Source organism: Sander vitreus, chromosome 18, assembly GCF_031162955.1.
Source record: "Sander vitreus isolate 19-12246 chromosome 18, sanVit1, whole genome shotgun sequence".
Taxonomy (NCBI): domain Eukaryota; kingdom Metazoa; phylum Chordata; class Actinopteri; order Perciformes; family Percidae; genus Sander; species Sander vitreus.
In genome coordinates this window covers 10,075,659-10,096,253 of record NC_135872.1, presented here as the reverse complement: position 1 = coordinate 10,096,253, position 20,595 = coordinate 10,075,659, and the positions used below count along the sequence as shown (strand labels likewise).

Here is a 20,595-nt window from a genome sequence, read left to right as displayed (position 1 = left end):
TTGCTAAGATTAGAGCAACCGTTTTTCAGTCTCATAGGTTTTTTGTTTTGCACTAATTTATACACTTTTAAGTTCCATATGTAAAGAAAAGCGACTGGGTAAGACTGCTGGGATCATATTTCTTTCAACATGAGCTGGGAAACATTTTGTCCAAGTGTTTAGGTAAACCAGCTAGATGAGGAATGACAGCCATCTTGCACCAGAATGCTACATTTAACACATTATTTTTAGTAACTGTAGGACTTTCCAAGGGTTAAATTATTACACATTTGTGTTGTGACACCAACATTACCAACTGATTAAAAATTAGGTTCTAACATATCGTTACAAGGCGAGTGAAATCAATGCATTCAGTATGTACATCACTTGTTCACATATGTATCTGATTTTATTAACACTTTTCCAGAATTGTTAACCAGCTAGAGACAATACCTTAGATTTGAGGTCTGTTATCACAGCGTACATGAGACATGAGACAATAAAATAATACTGACACTGGTGTAGAAGAAGTAGCCCAAAACTGTGCAGGTTACAGCATATTGTTCTGTGTTTTTGAATGGAAGATGTTACACTGCAGCCACTTCAAGCACAAGTGCTTCTCTTCTGTTTGGTTTGGTACCTTACTGCTTCATCAGAAAGCTATTTAACAATTGTGACAATAACACCATCCCAGTTGAGTGTACCATTTTGTACCACACACACACACACACACACACACAAAATATAACAATAAAATATTTGATCCTTTTGTCTAAAAAATATATATTTACAATTATAAATAACTAAGATAGGATAGAAACATTTCTATGTGTTTGGTAGATGACTTTGCATACAACTGAGATCAACAATGAACAAACAGAAAAAAATCACTCATAATGAGACACACACACACACACACACACACACACACACACACACACACACACACATGCATGCATGCACACAAAGAACATAAAGAATTGTAAGAAACTTGAATCCATCCCTGCAACATGTGGTGAACATCACCTCTTCTATAAATGAGGAGAATGTGCAAGTGTAAATCCTGTGACAATCACCACTGTCCATCCTTCATTTTTAAATCTCCAGGAACATTCATTTTTCCCACTCCTATTACCCTAGGCTCCGTGCAGTGACACCCCGTGATGTCTAGCACAGCCAGGAGGTGGGCACCCACTGTGGCTCAGTGTCCAACTTGTCTATCAGCCTGCGCAGCTCGTGGAAAGCCTGGTCTGGATCCATGTTCACAATGGTTGCATCAAAGAAGTGGCCGAAATTTTGCTCCATCTCGCGGGCCTTTTCAATAACCTCCTTTAGCTCTTCAGGCTGTGCACAGAAAACGAGACATTGCTTTTAAGACTCTTTGAAAATGAATGATCTGTATTGGACATAAATCTTAAATGCTTATATGGTCATTATTTCTTTTTTTATTTTAATCACATGAATACTTTGATATCATTGTGATAGCTGTGTATCTGTTGGTTATTTCATGTCATTCAATATTGTTTATTTCCGGTGTATTGTGCATTTAGAGTACCAGGAGTAAAGTATTTCTGCCTGATAAAGACCCTGTGAGGTCAAAACCGGACTTAAAAAAAGCTTTTAATATAAGTTATTTCCTTGCTTTGCCTAAGAGTGTCTGAAGTTTTCCTTTCTGTGATAAATCTTAAATGCTTAATTTTGTTAAAAGATGTTGCCTCTGTAATGAAAATACCTGTACTATAGTGTACTATGTACAAACTATGACACGTACAATGTACATATTCATCTTTATGAGTAAAAAACTATTTTGCAACTATGTAGTGGGTACCTTTGGTGTCTTCCCCTCTCTGGCCAGTAGGGTGCGTAGTCGTTCCTGAGAAGGAGGCGCGATAAAGATGACATAGGGCTTGAGGTTGGAGGACCTCAATATCTGCAGTGACTGGCAAGAGGAAGAACAGGGACATATGAATATATGAAATGGAAGGAAAGACCAAACCAAGCACTAATATGTCGCCTTTTTTACGGACTATACATTTTTTATCAATCCAAAAACAATGAGATTTATGGGATTGGAAAAGGCTTAATCATGTTCTGGCCAAGCCACAATGGTTGAGATCAACACAGAGGGATGAAATGTGCTTTGTAATTAACATTTTAGACAGAAACAATGTTTGGAATTGTCCAGACAGTAAGAGTACTCAGTCTCCTACCCTGGTGTGGAGGCAGAGCAAACAGATGCGTCCAGAGTTGATGATGTGTCGAACTGAGTCAGTGCTGGTGCCGTACAAGTTCTTCTCATATTCCCCTGACTCAATGAACTTCTCTGCCGCTAAGTCGGTTTCAAAGGCAGGCCGACTCACAAAATGGTACTCGCGCCCATTCCGCTCATGTATCCTTGAGTTTCTAGTTGTGTCTGAGCCATGAAGAAGGATAGATTAATTTGACTTATTGCAAAAAATCCCAAAAAGTCATTTTTAAGTTTTCAGTTAAATGTTTTGACATTAGAAATTTGAGATTTTTTGCAGTCACAGTTGAAGAAAGGTGGTATGTCAAACCCTAAAACCCATTATGTTTCTCATCTGAAATCATTAACTGGTGATGAATATTTGATATTGCCATGTCCCTCATGCTTTGACAAAGCGTGGACTTACGTGGAACAGCAACAGCAAACTTTTCCGGTTCGATGGACAGAAGCCTCCGACGCAGCTCATCGTGACCGCTGTTTGTAGGACCAATCAGAGCGATGGGGCGTTTACGATTAGCAGGCTGGTGATAAAGTGACATCTCCTCATAGGTCAAGATGTCGTCGTAGTCTGAAGGGACAGTTGGGAGGGATTAATGACACAACCTCGACTAGCATACTAAATCCTTTCTAGCTCTTGGGCTGCTGTTCTGTAACAAACTCTGACCTTTGGCCTCTCTTTGGAGGCGGGTGAAAATATTATATATATCATTCCTGTGTTTGTGTAAAGGTTTTGTCTTTTATAACAATGTCCTGCTTCCTATTCAACCCTCTGAGAGAGACTCTGAGAGACAAATCCCAGTCTGCTACTGTTGACCACTGAGCAGTGTGTGTCTCTGTCTGAGTATATATGTGTTAACCAACAACATCACACATCCCTTCAAGCCATTTAGGCACCGGCTGGGCACCTGTTGCCTCCTCTGATCCTCTGTGAAGACAGGAATAATCTGACCTGTGACACACCGAGTCTGGACAAGCTGCTGCGAGAGTAGCAAGACATGTCAACTTCGGCTAGCGTGTGGGGTTAACACTGACAATGTGTGGACACTTGGAAGCTGCCCAGGACGGTCTTTTACTGGTGGTTAATGAGAAGCGACAATTGGAGTTTTGTGGGTTAAGAGTGTAGCTTCTTAACAGTGGTTGTTGAGGAAGAGGGAGCACAATCTCAAACATGCAACCCACTTCTCAAAATGTTAAGCTTCTGAAGAGGCACAGAGAGATGAAAAAAGAAAGAACATGTAGATTTATTCTTACCAGTATTTCTGCTCAAGGTAGACATGCTCTTCTTCCTCTTTTTTATGTTTTTCTTTGCATACCAAAGCTTCCCTGGAGAAATGACAAGTCAGAAATGTTTGCTTTAAAAAGGGGTATTATCATTTCACTTTGTTACAACCATCTAGACAACACAAATTCTATTTTTATGTGAGTCAGGGTGGATGCAAAATGTTTGCAAATTATATCTTGTATTTTCTCACCACATAGTGTGTGTTTCAACATTTTCCGCTTACCTTGGTGCTCTCGACTCCTGTCTGTTATAGTTTTCTTCAAGGTCTCTCTCTGTTGCTGGAAGCTTTTCCCTAAAAAAGGGAAAAGCAAAGATAAGCAGATCAGCTCTCCAACACTGTAAATATAGATACACAAATCCAGTGTATTTTCCATTTCAAAAGCCCATATCTATTTAAAAATGTATGGATTTGAACATTTTGGTTGGTGTTCAATTATATGTGTCTATAGATAGTTTATGGACAACATGCACAGCATGTAAAAAGAGCAGGTAAAAAGAGGGCCCTCTTTCCATTTCCAGTGCTTAACTTCATTTTCTTCTAGCCACAACAGACGTCAGAGAGTCAGAGAGTAATCGCAATAATTCTTAGGTGTTTGTTTTAAATCTCCTTGATGTGCCAGATGGGTGGTGTTTCCTGCCAGGATAGTAGTGCCAAGTTTGTTATTAGTCACAGACAACGTGTATGTACTTCACTGTGACTGTATTCTGAAGTATTACTAAGGATGGATGGGGAAGTCATGTCTAGTTTACTGTATATTATTGATACGCTTGTATCAAGTATCATTTATTTTATGTTTGAAGTTAAGTTAAGTTAAGTTTGTATCATGATTTTTTTTTATCTTAAGACATAAGCCATTTACAGTTTGTCGTTACATGTAAACTACACAGGTTTAAAAGTTACTATCATGCATATGTGTTTGTCCCTGCAGTTGTTATCTGCCCTTGTGAAGCAATAAACTACATATTGATATTCAGCCCTGGTCTGATCCCTACCTGGAATGAGTCCAGCCAGAGGCTGGTTGTCCTCATCTCCGTCCCTGTAGGCCTGCCACCAGCTGGGGTCGTCCTGGCTGATGACGTGGAGGATGTCCCCCTTCTGGAAGGATAGGCCCAGCTCCCGACACGGCAGGAAGGGGTCATCGGAGGGGTCGTAGTCAAAGTAAGCTCGTACATGCATCTGAGGACAGGGTTTACAATGTCAAGGTTGGTTTTGCATGCATGCAGACAGGCATTTTTATGCATGCACACAACCACATCATTAAAGACTTACTACAGTCTGTCTGTGTGGGGCAGGTTTAATCTGAGAGCTCGGGATGAGGAGGAAGGTCAGAGTGCCTTGCATTTGTTGCTGATGGAAAAGATGAGAAGCAAGGAATTAAACATGACAGGGATTACATTTCCATAAAACAATATCAACTGTATTTACCTCAAACTTGCAGTTGGATGTATATTCTATTTTGAGAGTGCATCTATTCAAAAACAACAGCTCCACTATTTATGTTAAATTATGTTCAATTACATTATAATTGGCACAGAAAAAAATTTATTACTTTTTTTTCAGAAATATGTGTGTCTATATTGAGTATAAGAAGAGTAGTTGTGAGAGTAAAACCCACAAACACTACCAACAACAACCACCTAATTACGTGTCTGTGGCTAAACATGTTTGTCAAACTAATTTTGCATTAATCTAGAAGAAGAAACCTAATGTCGGCGGTACAAGTAAGACCACCATTTTTGAATAAATTTGAATGCCTTTTATGGCATTAAATGTACTTTTAGTTTTCAAGACATTACAAGCACCTCACATGAATTAAAATAAAGTTAATTTCCCACAAATCACTGTAAATAATAAAAGACTACTGGATAACTTCTGGTCCTCACCAGTAAGTCGTGGACTTCATTGACATGTTTCCCACGGATAGAAATCCCGTTAATTTCCAGGATCTCATCTCCCTCACTGAGAAGGCCACTCCTCTCTGCTGCTCCACCTTTCACCACACGACTCACCACCACACTGTCCATGTCGTTACGTACTGTCGCACCCTGATGGCCACACGCACGCACGCACACACACACACACACACACACACACACACACACACACACACCCACACACACACACACACACACACACACACACACACACAAAGTAGAAGGAGAGGCAACAGCTTGAATACAAAGAAATATGTCGGTGAACATCACTGTGTCTTGCTCATGTTTTCAAATGTCCCTTTGGAGCTCACAGGCATTTTGCTGCCCTGTTGGTTTGTGGGTACACTGACACTGACACACCCAGATGATAAATGTGACTGGTGGAGCATGGTGAACGCTGACAATAGAGGCTTTGTCACCTGACGTACACACAATACACAATAAATAACACAATAACACAGATGCTTAGGATCCATATATGTTCCTTTAAATAACACTAATTGAATGCTGCATGGATGTTTTTAAATTGTCATTATACTCTAGTTATAGTACACAACTATCCTTGTTTTGGTTGTGAAGCTGTGGAAAAATATACAAAGACATTATACGTATGTACACAGCAATAACAGAAGGTAGCAGCAGTGACTCAAATAGACTAATAGATGGCGTCTTACCAGTGGAGTGTCGCGGGCCTTCTCCAGCCGCACCAGTTTAACTGTCTCTCCATGGTACTCGACCACATCTTCCTCTGACATTTCCTGCCCTGCCACACTGTCATGGGCCTGCATCAGTGCCTGCCACATTAAACGAACACAGAGAGAGACACATAGAGACAAACAGTTCGGACACGCAGAATTTTTTACAAACACGTAACAGACAAACACAGACAGAAAAATAAAGGAGGCAGCGTGAGGTACAGAGAATGAATGCATGACTGGATTCTGAATAGATGTCTGTATAGATGTCCTTTATAGTGACTATGGTTGGTAATGATCATAAATCATGGCATGGTTTTCAACATTACACACATTTATTAAGTGGTTTGCAAAAAGAAGATACCAAACAAATAAAAAAAAATCTTTCCTTAAACATGCACCTGCTAGCAGAAGCCTACCTACCCCCCATCTTTTTAACAAGACCGGTCAGCAAACCCACCTCTAAGCCAGAAATAATACAGAGAATGCTCCTTCACTTTATTTAATGTGACAAGCACTCCGTACCCCACAATTAATAACTGTCAGTCCAAATTAGTTTTTCTATCCTGCAGCGGAGGGGACCTAAAAGAGTGGACGCCGGGCTAAGCTTTGGCGTCCACACAATTCGTCTTAATCTCCACCTGCATTTAGGGGTCAGGATCCACCACCATCAATCATCAAACACCTTTGGCTTCCCTGCTCGCGAGAAAACGTTGTCCTAGAAAATTGTGAAATGGAGACAGGTGGACTTGAGGGGGCCCTATTCCTCTCACACATGTCGCTGTCCGTTAGTGTTGGGTATGAGATTGTTTACCTGTACAGACTACAGGGTGACTCACTGCTCCCCGCAGAGAAACCAACACAATCTGTTCCACTTTCTGTGCCACCAGGCAGGCTAGCATCACATCATTCTGCCCCCGCTGGCTACATGGATCCAGCTAAGTGGAGGGGTTAACAGGGCAATGAGAGAATTGGTAGTTCACAGTCACGTAGGTCAAACATCAGACCCCTGGTGCTCCCCTGTCAAAACCCTCAACCATAAAATCTCGGCAGCATCATCTACCCAAGGGCTTTTCACACCTTACTGCCTTTCTAATAGACGCTGATGTTTGATAATGTGGCAACATTTTTTTTCTACAGAAGAATCACTGAAGCTTAAACTGACAAATGTAGAGCATCAGCAGTTCAAGCCACCTCAAAGCAGTGCAGTTTGGATTTCTGTTTGATTCTTGATGTTGACATACCAAATGTTAAATAGATGTCCCACTAAAGAGATGCATAGGTAGTGTAAGTGTGTAAGGCTTTTTATTTATGTGACTACTTACACAGCTGTGGAAGTGGCCTGCCTGTACCTGTGATGTCTAATCGTTTCTGTGCAGATGGAGCATGTGGGGCACCTAAGAGGAACATCTTAATTGTCCATCTAGTCGGCTGTGCCAGCAGCAGCCTAGGCAATGTATCGTATGATCCTTACTAAACCGGTTGCAGCCAAATTGGACCTGGTTAAACTCAACTATCAGCATGCTAGGTGTCTAAACAAGTGGACAAAGAGAAATAAGTTACATCTTGTAACTGTCTGGCAACATTACTGTATTTAAGAGAAGCATCAACCTCGTCAACAGGACAATTATTAAAGGTTAAATATGGCTTTTATTTATATAGACTAAACTACTGTATATCATTGCAGAGACATTTTTAACAACACCAAAGCTACAGACTGTCTTCAACACACATACACATGACATAAATCAGCAGGATCTTTTACATTTCTTATTGCCTTTTATTCCTAATTAATTTAAAAAGAAATTGAAATGCACTTTGCTGAAAGAACGCACCAATCATGCTTTTTCATTAGCAAGAGAATTGGCCTACATTACAACCTAATTTACATAATGGCCTTTCTTGAGACCCACTAGATTAATTAATTGACTTTATCACACCCTGAAATAACTAATAATAACAAATGATCAAATTAATTTGTCATAAAAAAATTTCATCCGTAAAGCAAGAACAAATTCCTGTCAGGTTATGGTACACCAACATGACATGAACTCATGACTTCCTTCATAAAGTGCCTTTCCATTTTTCATTATTTTCTGATGTACAGTATACTGTATCATAATGAAGCAATCTGTCATTTGGTCTACTTTTTCACTTAGTATTTATGATGGCACGAGGTGGCAAAGTGACTCTGTCCTTCAATTTCCTTTGAGTTGGTAAGCAGGTAAGTCCCATTTTTTCCTCCGATAGTGTATATATTATTATATACTTAACCCTGACTTCTGACATACCAGTGGAAGGTGCAATAGAAACAATTACCCTATTGGAATAAGTACAGCACAACAATAATTATATTTCCAGTATTCTAATTATTAGCAAATTAACTTAATAAATAAAGTGATCTATAAGGTTCTGCTGAGCCTAATTGGTGTTGTCTTATAATAATATTATTGTTATTATTATAAGTCACAATTGGCAAGCTGACATCTGACCTGGAGATGAGGATTGGTGAGCAGAGCCTTGAGCTCCAAACCCTCCATCTGTTGGCTGGACTGGAGAATCTTTTGGACCTGAACAGAAACACAGACACCAAACTACGGTGAGTTTAAAGTCTCAAGTCACTAGAACCAAAGTCATGTCAAGAATTAAGTCATGTTTCTTAAAACATTAAGACAACTATATAAAACTGTGACTAAAGTCAGATTTGACTCTATAGCTGCCAGTATACTCCGTCAGAAATGCTTGTCAGAGGGTCGAATAGCTTTGAAAACAGAGTGTCCGAGTGTTTCTATAACTTTCCTGAAATTCAATCAATCAATCAATCAATCAATCAATCAATCAATTCACACACACTTCACTCGTGATTGGCCAGCTGTGTGGAGGTGAGAAAGGAGCCAGGGCTTGAACTTCTCTCTCAAGCAACATGTGATGTGAACAACCAGGTGCAACACTATGAATGTGAAAATGTGTTCCTCTGCCCGCGTATTTAACGATTATCGTTATGTCCCCCCTCTATGACAGCTGGCTTTTCAGCTGTCTGTGAGTGTGGAACAGATACGAACACATTTGTTTTCCGACGTGGTCAGACAACACGTCCTACAAACTAGTTGTTTTTTTTTAGCACTACCTGGCCCTAAGCTATGTGTCCCCACATCTGACATCTGAAAACATTAATGGGATGCATTCTTTGGATTTTGGTGAGTCAATGACCCATTTACTATCACAAACCTCAGGGCAGACTGTCAACTTTTTACACATCATATCTCAGTTCTATTTGTGCTGAGATATCCCAAACACAAAACATCCAAAAACCTCATGAGTGGTTTACAATAATAACCTTTCCTTCAGCACCACTCTCCCTGTGAAATTATTACACAGATGTGTGCATTTCTTCTTATTTATATAACAAGGTTCGACAATTGGTGCAAACCATCTTTTCATCTTACTTTGCTTGTATCCCTTTTTTGGTCTGAGTCCCTTTTTCACATTTCTTTTAGCATTTTGCTGACATTAACACTTTCCATCAGGATTTATTTTCTGCAACAGCTTATACTCTACAGTACAGTAATGTCCATTAGGAATTAGATTGAGAAGAACCTATATAGTATCATAGTTGAGAGGCCCAGGTTGACCCAACACCAATTACCTATTGTAGTAATCCTATATAATACCAGTATAAACTGTATAGTAATCCTACAGAAACACATGTTCGTGGCCACACATTCCACACCACCAAAGTTGGGCTGCACAAATATCTATATGAAGTCTAGACACAAAAATGATTGTAAAGTAAACCTATACATAAATACGAATCATGTTGTCTTGTTACACAGTTACACAGGTGCTTCCTTTGACACTTGAAAAACTAAAACACAATCCAGGATTCATTTTCATTGTGTGTTTACAGCTGAATGTTGTATTTAACCAGATTAAACAAGCATCAACTTGGAAAGCACCTTTCTAAACTTTAGCTCTCTCTTCTCTTCTGTGGCTTCTCAGAGTTTCCACTCTGCTGCATTTGTATTCATTTTCTCCTCTCTGTTACATGGTTCTATTTTAATCATTTGGTTCTTGTGTTGTCATTTAGTGGGAAGATGCTATTGTTTGTGCCTTGGACTGTGTACTGAATCACAGCAGTAGGCATTTTGGTGTTCTGTTACTCTGTCTTTCTGCCTCTGCCTCTTCCTCTTCATCGCCTGTTTGGAGCTTAGTTCATCCATTACACTAATCAAAGCTCTCACTAACAAGATGACCCCCCCCCCCCAGCAGCACTGCACCTCGGTCCACACTGCTGTAAGCTGCTGGAGTTTCTTTTTCTAGCCGCCCAGATCCTGGCCTCCTTCTTTAGTGTGCTGCACCGCTCAGCCAGCACCAAGGGCTGCTGGGAGATTAGTTTACCCAACAGTCAATCTGAGTGTCACACACCACCGCCGCTTACTTTAGACACACTGCAGCTCAAACTATTACACATTGTTAAGCGCGGGAGCTGTGCCTTGTGGGCGAGTGCACACACGGATTTACTGTACGCAGGTAGACGTGTTGTGTGTGTGTGTGTGTGTGTGTGTGTGTGTGTGTGTGAAGCAAAACAGATCATCTTACTCAGCGACTCTTTCCTTAAACCACTCCTGCCAAGACTGGAATTCAAATTATGTAGCAGTACTGCTTGGTGTCCTTTGAATGAACTCTAACAGCCTGTTTCGTCAAAACAAGGTTGACTCTTACACATCTAGCCATCAGCTAAAAATCACACTGCACCATAGGGCTGGGCGATATGCAGAAAATCAGATATCACGATATTTTTGACCAAATACCTCAATGTCGATGTTGTGACGATATTCTAAGGTTGACAATCGGTGCTTTAACAAAATAACTTCACAATTAGATTTTAGATAAATAATCATCAATAATGTAGATATAATGACTAAGTGGGTAAAGGCAAATAATAGAACAGCTAGAACAGTCTGGTAAGTTCAGAAAATGACATCACTTTACTGTAATGCAGCCTTTAAAACCAGCCAAAGACAGAACTTAAGCCATTTACGATATTTCGATATCTAAAATCTAAGACGATATCTAGTCTCATATCACGATAACGATATAACATTGATATATTGCCCAGTTCTACTGCACCAGTCTGACTGTGTTAGCCTCTATAACATATTTTCATGTTACACCTATCAAAAGTTGACACTAATCATAATGAAGTGCCTATTGTGGATATAGCCTGTCTTTGTTGTATAGAGCTTCTACCTAATTCATAGCAAACCATATCACAATTTCTGTCTTTTTACGGGAACCAAGCTCTGTGTGACAGGCTGCATTTGAACACTCAACGTGCAAAAGCTCCTGCTCTGCAGGGACACAAGTCAATTACTGTCGCTTTGCTTCAGTAGAGACCAAATGGCTTGTGTTTTGTCAACAAGGAAGTCAGGTGTGACACTTTCCCACCTACTCAAATGTGACATAGAGGATGGTTTCTTGATCTCTGTCACTCTCTGTACTGGGGTTCAGGAGTCAGCACCATAGACAGTAAAAGAATGGACACAGCGACGCCATATATTTCTACGGAGACCAGTGAAGTCACTTTTCCGGTGATGGCTGAGCGTGCTGCGCAGCCTCAAACTGAGCTTGACGACGTAGATGTGACATGACCAACCTGTCTGAAAGTTGTAAGTCTTCTGGTAGCTGTGCCAAGAGAAATCTTAATCATTCCGAATCTTGCAGAGACGGAGAGCGTAGGTATATGTAAGGAGATAACATAGGCACAGGCTAATTATTGCTAACTAAAATGCTAGTTAACATTAGTAATTAAACTTAAACAGCTAATGTAAGTCGAAAGTGCCTGCAAGCTTCTCCTGACTATACAGTAATTTCTCTACTTTGCGACAGAAGGTTGCGTGGTTATGACACAATCGTTAGCCTATTTTTACAAAAACGTCTGCTACGGGGCCATAACGTTATGGAGCCTTTTATACATTTTCGTGTTTCTTTAGAAATAAACAATGGACAAATAAAGTCTTTAAACACTTCAGATGTAAAGTTATACGCTGTCAAAGTGACGCCAAAATGAATGGGAGTCAATGGGATGCTAACAGGAGGTGATGGCTTGTTAGCCTAGAATCTCCCCATAGGAGGTACGCTTTCCAGATGCACGCTTACCCCCTTGGTCAGAACTGCCAACTGTTATTTAAAGAACAGCAATTGGTGTACAGAGGACTCAAATAGAAACACTGTGATGTTTTATACAGTGTATTTTCAAACCAGTGGAAAACCAAACCATATATTTACACTTTGGTTCATGCCTTCCTCCTTTTCCTTCCTTGTCCATCTCTAATGTAGAGCAGCTCCCTGTCATCTTACCCTCTTTTCACCCTAATAAAATAAAAAAATTTAAAATTTTCTTCCCTCTGCCTCTCATTTTTGTTTTAACTCACCTTGTTAACCAAGACAATTTACATTTCATAATTATTTAGACTGGCATTGCTGTCTTTTGGGCAGCTTTGTTGAAATAATCATCACCTCAAGCAAATATTTTTCATGCTTCATTGAGATTGTTCAGATACTTCACCCACAGAGGTACTTGCCTCTAAATATAAGCTAACCGTGGTCCAAAACACAAATTGGCAAATACCATATGAGTGCCTTTATGCCTGAATGCCTCATCTGTGGAGCCCACTGCTCATCTCATGAGCAACGGAATAGATTTTGTGATACGGTTAAAAATGTCTAAAAAATTCCCTGGTTCAGTCAACGTGCTTTCACATATAAAAAAAAAAAAAAAGAGTTTGTTTTCAGTTTAACGAGTTGTTTCAAAATGACCATTATGCGTACCTCCTGGCAGAGATCCTCTGCTTGCGCTGTGAGGGGTGAGGTGGGACTGACTTTGGTCATCTGCTGGGATACAGCACTGTAGACGGTGTAGGCATTCCTGAAGTCCTCCTTGGCAAGGAGCTGCATTATCAGCTCTGCATCCTGCTGGCTCTGCGCATCAGTCAGGCAGTGCTGCGCCCACTTCAGAGCCTGCAGCAGGTCCGCCAGTTCTGAGAAAGAGGCAGAGAAAGTGAGGGGACCAGTACAGAGGCAATACAAACACAGGGACAAGTCTTCCATCTCGTAATTCAGGAATACTCAAAACGCTAAGAGTTATGGGTGTGTTTTTGCTAATAAGGATTCCAATTGTCTGTTATTTTTAAAACCATATTATTTCTAAGAGAAAGTGACGATACAAATAATATGCAGACATCCAAATTTAGGAGGTTGATGAAGAGTTTTTGATAACTTTTGGAGGCGCAAACATTTTAGGCTAAGTCTAGCGAGACTAAACTTAGGCTCTTGAATCACCCAGATTTTACCCCGCTGTTTTCGGAGGTGTGGTGCTTGCCTGCCTGTCCACATCTGTCTGATCGGTGCATCATAAATGTAGGCTAAAACTGTGTTTTCTTTAAGAGCTGCAGTGGAAGATTTCCAGTATGTGGGAATTGTCTATTTTGGGGATATTTTTCTCTTCCAGTGAGAAATCAAACTGTGAGTCTGCAGTGGAGGTTCCTGAGAATGCTGACCTTGTGCCACCTGAGTCTGTGTTTCCATTTAAGTGAATTTGAGTTGCTGCAGTGTTTACACTGGAGATTAATCATAGCAGACAGTATGTATATATTTTATAGGATTTATTTTCTGCAACAACATACACTCTACAGTAATGTATTAGATTGAGAAGAGCAGATTTCATAGTTGACGTTGACCCCACACTAATACTATTGTAATAATCCAATGGTATAAAAATAGTATAAACTGTATAGTAATCCTACAGAAACGCATGCTCATGGTCATAAAGTCATTCAGACCGACTGCAAACGTGTGTTTATCACACATCGCGTTGTAAGAAAAGGGGTCTAATGTGAGTCATTTGCTGTATGGGCTATAGACAATCAACTCTCAACCCTGCTCTCACTAGACACTCTTGGCAATAAAGTCAAATCAACCACCCAACTTGTTTCAATTTATTGGTGTACACAATTAATCAATTTCTTTACACATATTAGAAGAGAGAGAGAGAGAGAGAGAGAGAGAGAGAGAGAGAGAGAGAGAGAGAGAGAGAGAGAGGAGGGCTTTAACAATTGCAATGTGTGTTCATTGAGGTATGTGTATGTTTGTGTATATATAAATATATTATAATAGATAAATGTGATAAATATAAATAAGATATAAATGGTAATAATTTACTTATATTATAAGTATGTGAAATGTGGTCAAATATATTAGAGTTATTATATTATACAGTATGTATGTGTGAGTGTATGTAAATATATGTATGTAAATATATTTGTGTGATGTTTATATGTATGTATGTATGTACTATATGTATGTATTCATGTAAATGTGTATGTATGTATATATGTGTGTATGTACATGCATGTATGAATGTCGATATATACTGTATCTGTATATGGATTGTACATTCAAAACACCAAGTTGTATATAGTTAGATGGGAGCGTTTCACAGTACTAAGGGTCAGGAAGGGAAGTTATATTGAAAAAAAAAAAAGATAATTAATTACTGAGCTATGGAAAAGGGGTAGGATTAAATTAGTGTATACTTCTTCCTACTCCTTTTCAGACATGTCTATTTTGGTTAATGTTTCTTATTGTTTATTGAATGTTTTTACTTATTTGTACATTTCTTTTGATATGTCTGAAATAAATTTCTTCATTCATTCATTCACATATTGATAAGTTGTGCAAACAAAAAGCTTACACAAATATTTTGTGGACATATGTAATGTACATACAATACCCTTTTGTATTATCAATATAATTCATTCAGAAATGTTTTCCTGTGGCAACTGATGGGCTCTGTGCTCTTCAGTAAAGAGTTAAGACCAAGACACTAACTAGTGTAAATGGTGGACAGCCCCTAAATAACATCACCCTCCTCCACTACCGCCCTCTGCTCTGTCCCTCAATAGTCATTGTTTTTACTCCTTTTGTTTTCACTAAATGTTTGTAAAACCTCGCAACTTCCTATTCTTCTCGGAGGTCTAGATTCCTCCCCTTCTCTGTGACCTTTTTTCCTCCTTCCACCCTCTTTGACCCCAGTAAAGAACTTCCAACCCTCACCTTTCAACTCACTGACTACAGCCTCCTGGGAGCATGTGCCTTTGGTGGCCTTTTCCTTCCCCTCGAAGGTAGGATTGTCAATGCCCATCTTGGGGTTCTGTGACAGCTTCTTGAGCCTCAGTGAAGCATTGGGGTCTATGTCGTGCTTCCCCCTGCTGTCCTCCTCTCTCCTCTTCTTAAGCTCCTCCTGGTAGTGCTGAATCCTCTCCATGTGGGCACTGCAGTGTGGAGATTTGACAAGGCTACTTTCCTCTCCTGGACAGTCCACTGCCCTTTCCCTGTGGCTCTTGGCCTGACCAGAGGCCTCTTGCACATAACCGTTCATATGGGACATGATCATCCCTGCTGCAGCAGCATCCAACTCAAACCAGTGTTTACTGAGCTCTGCTTGAGTGATACGAGGCACTGCTCAAAACAGAGGCCATTTCACTGGCTGTCATCCTGAAATACAAACAGGGGGTTACAATGTATTTCCCTTGTTATTTTAAGCACATTTATTTACTTTACATGGTAAACAAAGTCAAGTAAAAAAAAAACTTTTTTTATAAACAAAATTCAGAAAATGTTAGAAAAAACTACTATCCTTGTTGACGAAACAAACAGAAGTTGAAGGTTGTCAAGGTTGACGGATAACATAAGATATGCCTCAGTTTGCACCAGTGATTGGTAGCTTAATTGACAATAATAAAGATACTGGAGAACTCTGGAGCCTTGGTTGCCAACGCATTCCCTTTTTTATACTTTAGAGGCGGTGAAGGGTGAATCTGGGGTTATTTTATTTTCCCATTACATTAATAAATGTGTTTTTTTTCCCCTTCCAGCTGGCTATCAGTTGACCAGGGCAACGTTTACTCCTACCTCCTCTTATCTATCACACCACTAATCTAACTCCTAACATGGAAAGCTCCCTGGCCTGTGGCCTCAGTCACCTTAAATCCTTTCAGTTCAGCATCATCCAGCCATTTACTTGGGTACACCTGTTCCCAACTGTCCTGTCCTCATGAACAGCTTAATAAAAAATATCCTTCTGTAGCCTACAGTATACACGGATGCCCCCAAAAAGATATTGCATTTGAATTTGCATATTTCCTGGAAGCAGAATTGTGAAAAAGATAAAAACGTACACGTTTGCCCTCATTACTACTTAACATTTAAAGACATCTTTTGTGTGCATGGAGGAAAAACTTCAAGTCCCAAAAAGATAAACATGGCTTTCTCACTGAAAGCCATCTTATGTCATATAGTCAGTCATACACGTCACCTGCTACCTCATGGCGGCCCTCCCCTTCTCCTACCTACTTCCCACAGCTAATTACGTTTGGCAGGTCTATCCCCCAGCTTTTGGACCAAGCTCCCAAACCCCTCCCCGGCGGAAGCATTTAGCTACGTTTAGAGTGGCAGTGTTCAGCACAAACAGCAGAGACTGCCGGTGGACCATCTGTTCCTGTGGGCTTAATTAATCCTGGGATCTCATGCCCTACTCTAGCACAGTGGCCACAACACCACTGGGAGAGATGCTGGGATGGTACAAGGGACCTAGGTAGAGAATGGAAGTGCACGCACACACGCACACACGCACACACACACACACACACACACACACAACAAATAAACAAGGCAATAAGAATAATTTGGTGTCAGATATGTTGAATAAGTTTACAAGATTACATAGATGGTGACATATTTTTGCAAAATTAAATAAGAGCTAATCATGTCATGTGATTTCAAATTAGACAGCTACAATTAAGCTCATATCAGTGAGCCCACAAAATGAACCGTGTGAGGGGACACTGAAAGGTCAGAAATATAAAATAATTACAAAATAACTGACTGAAGAGGGTTTGGCGAGAGATGTACCAAAACACAGGCACAAACTATGCCAAATGAAAAGGATCTGTTTAGAGTTCAAGTTAAATTGGGTAAACTAGGACCTCCATTACAGTTTCAAAAATAAACCAACATAGTACCATCTTGTCCTGATAATACCCTGTCCTCCTACAACTTATTGTGCATCACATTTCACGTCAATCACTCGGATGTACAATGAATCCAGAATTTATGAGTGAAAATAGTGCTAGGCTATCAATAATTTGAAAGCAGTGCTGTTACCTCACGGGTGTTTCCCCACTGTGGGACTAATAAAGGATTATTTTTTGTTGAAAACAACTCAAGTTGTATTTAGTTGCTGAAGAAGGCTGTGGGATATGGCTGAAAGATCTGGATAATGCTGTGAACCTTGAGTTTAGAATATTTCCTCACAGATAGTCCAGTGGTAGGTTTCAACATACTTATCAAAGACTACTTTGTCTAAACAGTTACTATAGTTAATTGTGACAAGGGCATTTCCTATGCTGGCATACCTAATACAACCATTGTTATCTAAAGACTATTAACTATTCTAATCTTTTGGAACTATTCCCTTACAGTTTTGCCCCTCAATGTGTTAACAATTTTTTTTAAATTTCTGACATGTCCTAACAAGTTATTTCCTCTGAAACTAAGATTTTGATTTATTGTCCCAGAGGAAGATTTGTTTTCACAGCCAGTACAACACTGAAACATACCGATATACGCATAGCAACACAGATATAGACAGAACAAAACATCTTCATGCTATGGCTTGACATATCCTCCTCTTTGTGCCATGATAGCATAACTTTAGGCTACTTTCTAATTAAATAGATACACTCATAAATCCATATTTTAGAATTTGCTCAGAAAAGTACTTGAATAAATGTCAATCAGTTACAGCTCCTAAAGCAGAAGTAAGTAAGTTGTAAGGCTACTAGAATATGCTATCATAAAAGTAAGGGTTATCACTAAAAGCTACCTAAGTGATGGGTAAACTCAGCTGCGGTTGGTTTACCTTCCACCACTAGGTCTCTGGCTACAATTAGCTACATGCATACATCTTAAAAGTGAAAATAGAAAATATTCTTATACATAAGTCATAACATTAGTTCTGTGGTTTAAAATTTAGCAGCTGCTGGCTTGGCTTTAGGTAACGTTTTATTGGAGTAACGTTACACGTAACGTTCTTTCAATAAGTCACTAGAGAAATTACAGTCGTTCCTATTGTGTAGAAATAATAATCGGTTTCGTGCAACTTTACAAAAGAGCAATGCTGTAGCACATTCATACACACCAGCAACATCAGACATACATTAAAAACACACTGTTGTTAATTTAAATGTGTAAAATTGAACTTGTACTAACAATAGAAACCAACTTAGCTTAGCAGCCTGGTACCGCTAACTGCCTAACTTAGCTTAACGTTAGCTGTCCCGTAACATACTGCGTGTACTCACCACTTCAACGATAGCAAGCTGAACGGCTTTAGGCAATAAGCAGTTATTCCTTTATAATTCAACGCTCTGTAATGTGTTTTATTCACACACAGTGAGGAAAAGAACAAGGTGTCTCCCGGTCTTCACAGGACCGCGTTCAGCCGCTGCAGTCAGCTTTGTCCGGGCACAGTCGGACACTTGTGGCCATTGCTGTGAAACTGTGTTTTCAGTCGTCTCCCTGGCAACACTGGGCTCCACAGCGCCCCCCTCTGCCAGACACGTAATGACCACATCTCCCAAATAACCAAGTGCATCGTGATAAATACAAATAAAAGTAGGAATACCACAACATAAAAACACTCCATAAAAGCCCTGCATTCAAAATCTTACTTAAACTATACCCTCGCCATTTTATTAGGCACACATGGATTAAATAGTGATACATTTTGTTATTACATTTGAGTCACTGGGCCACATCACATGTAATTATTTTTCATAAAAATATGTACAGTATGCATACAGTAAAATAAAAAAAGCACTAAAATCCCAAATTAAGAGGTGTGCCATGTGTGTTTTGTGTAGCGATATATTTTGGTATTAAATTTGAGCCACTGCCAGTCTTTTCTATTAAAATATTTATATAAAAATAAATGAATATACACATTACACTAGTAATGAAAATATTGGTAAGTCAGCTTCAAGGTATTAGAAAAAACATAAAAATGAAATGAAAATTTGAAATAATCACAACCTGCAAACATGAATAACTACACAATTAAATTTCAGGCCTATCATTGATAACTTTGTTTTAAAACTACTGACCGCAGACAATGCTATAAAAAGGTAGATAAGTGTACTGATGGCTCAGGTGTGAATTACAAATGATAAACAGTGACAATTGCTAGTTAGTGCTTTTCTTTACAGATTATCACACGCAAAACAGATTATAGTCAAACCCTTTATTTAGTGAATTTACTGTACCTGCAATTCATACATTCCAGATACCATGCATGCAGACCCTACATTTTCACTAATTATCCTGCCATCTACAGTATTTTGTTTCCCACTAGCCTCATCTCTTGTAAAATTTGAAACTCATGAAGCAAGTCAGAGCAGAAATGCTTGTTACTCTGTCAGTGTATCTTCTAATAAATATACATACACTTATTGCACTTGAGGGTATGAATAATCTTCCATTATTTTCTACAATCATCTTCACACTGATCCCCTTACATTCCACGCATTCACATAGATAAATTTAACTAAGTTCTTGTCACAGCATAATCATCAGCAACTAATGGGATCTACTGTCATTTCACCTTGCAGAGCAGAACAGAAACTGTCTAATCTCATGCAGCCTCAGAAATATCTACACTAAAGCCTGAAGCTGCCTTTTTCCTGCTGTATTTTCTATTAGGTTAATCCTTTCTGACACCGCTGTGCTTAACCTCTTTTCCTCATTAGGCTCTCTCCTGCCAGTTCCCGATTCTTAAATACTTACCTTCCTAGAAAGAGAGACAGTTAAAACCCCCTTTGCTTTGCAGTGCTTCATTCAAATGCAGCTGTTTTTCTGTTGCATCATCTAAGAAGCAGTGGAGGATGAAGTACTCAAATATTTTACTTAAGTAATTATCACCAAAAATGTACTTAAAATATCAAAAGTTAAAGTACTTGTTCTGCAGAAAAATAGCGCCTGTGACTGACAGTTATATATAAAATTATTAGATTATATTATGCTGATATTAATGTGTAAGTAGCATTTCACTGTTATAGCTGGTTGACATGAGCACAGTTTCGGGTCGGGTCCCCTCCAAATGTTCACAAGATAAATCTGAGGGGTCGTGAGATAGCTTAAGTATTAATGGGAGAAGAAAGAAGAAAAAACTAAGTTCTGCTCCACAAATTTATATTCATTCCCGCTAATGTTTTTTGTGAAATATTGGATGATTTTAACCAGTTATTTAAATAAAACCATGTTGAGGAGTTTAGAGGGGAAGGTGGAGCTGTAAACAACGCCTTGACAGAATAATCTGAAACATGACAAAGGGCCCAAACTGG

General features: G+C 39.4%; 1 protein-coding gene across 2 annotated transcripts; it reads right to left on the bottom strand.

Moving 5' to 3' along the window:
* Positions 1 to 269: 269 nt before the first annotated feature.
* pals1b (protein associated with LIN7 1, MAGUK p55 family member b) lies at positions 270 to 18,748 on the bottom strand. 2 transcript variants are annotated; one of them, XM_078275209.1, is made up of 14 exons: positions 18,559 to 18,748; positions 15,251 to 15,691; positions 12,968 to 13,176; positions 8,629 to 8,706; positions 6,116 to 6,235; positions 5,391 to 5,552; positions 4,777 to 4,854; positions 4,500 to 4,683; positions 3,730 to 3,798; positions 3,476 to 3,547; positions 2,631 to 2,792; positions 2,190 to 2,392; positions 1,808 to 1,918; positions 270 to 1,323 (listed from the first exon to the last, which is right to left on the bottom strand). In XM_078275209.1, exons 2-14 carry the CDS (start codon positions 15,588 to 15,590, stop codon positions 1,147 to 1,149), a joined length of 1,965 nt encoding a protein of 654 aa, XP_078131335.1. In that variant the 5' UTR covers positions 15,591 to 15,691; positions 18,559 to 18,748; the 3' UTR covers positions 270 to 1,146. The 2 variants fall into 2 exon arrangements, with proteins under 2 accessions (XP_078131335.1, XP_078131336.1); XM_078275210.1 differs by having other exon boundaries at positions 271 to 1,323; positions 6,116 to 6,223.
* Between the last annotated feature and the right edge of the window lie 1,847 nt (positions 18,749 to 20,595).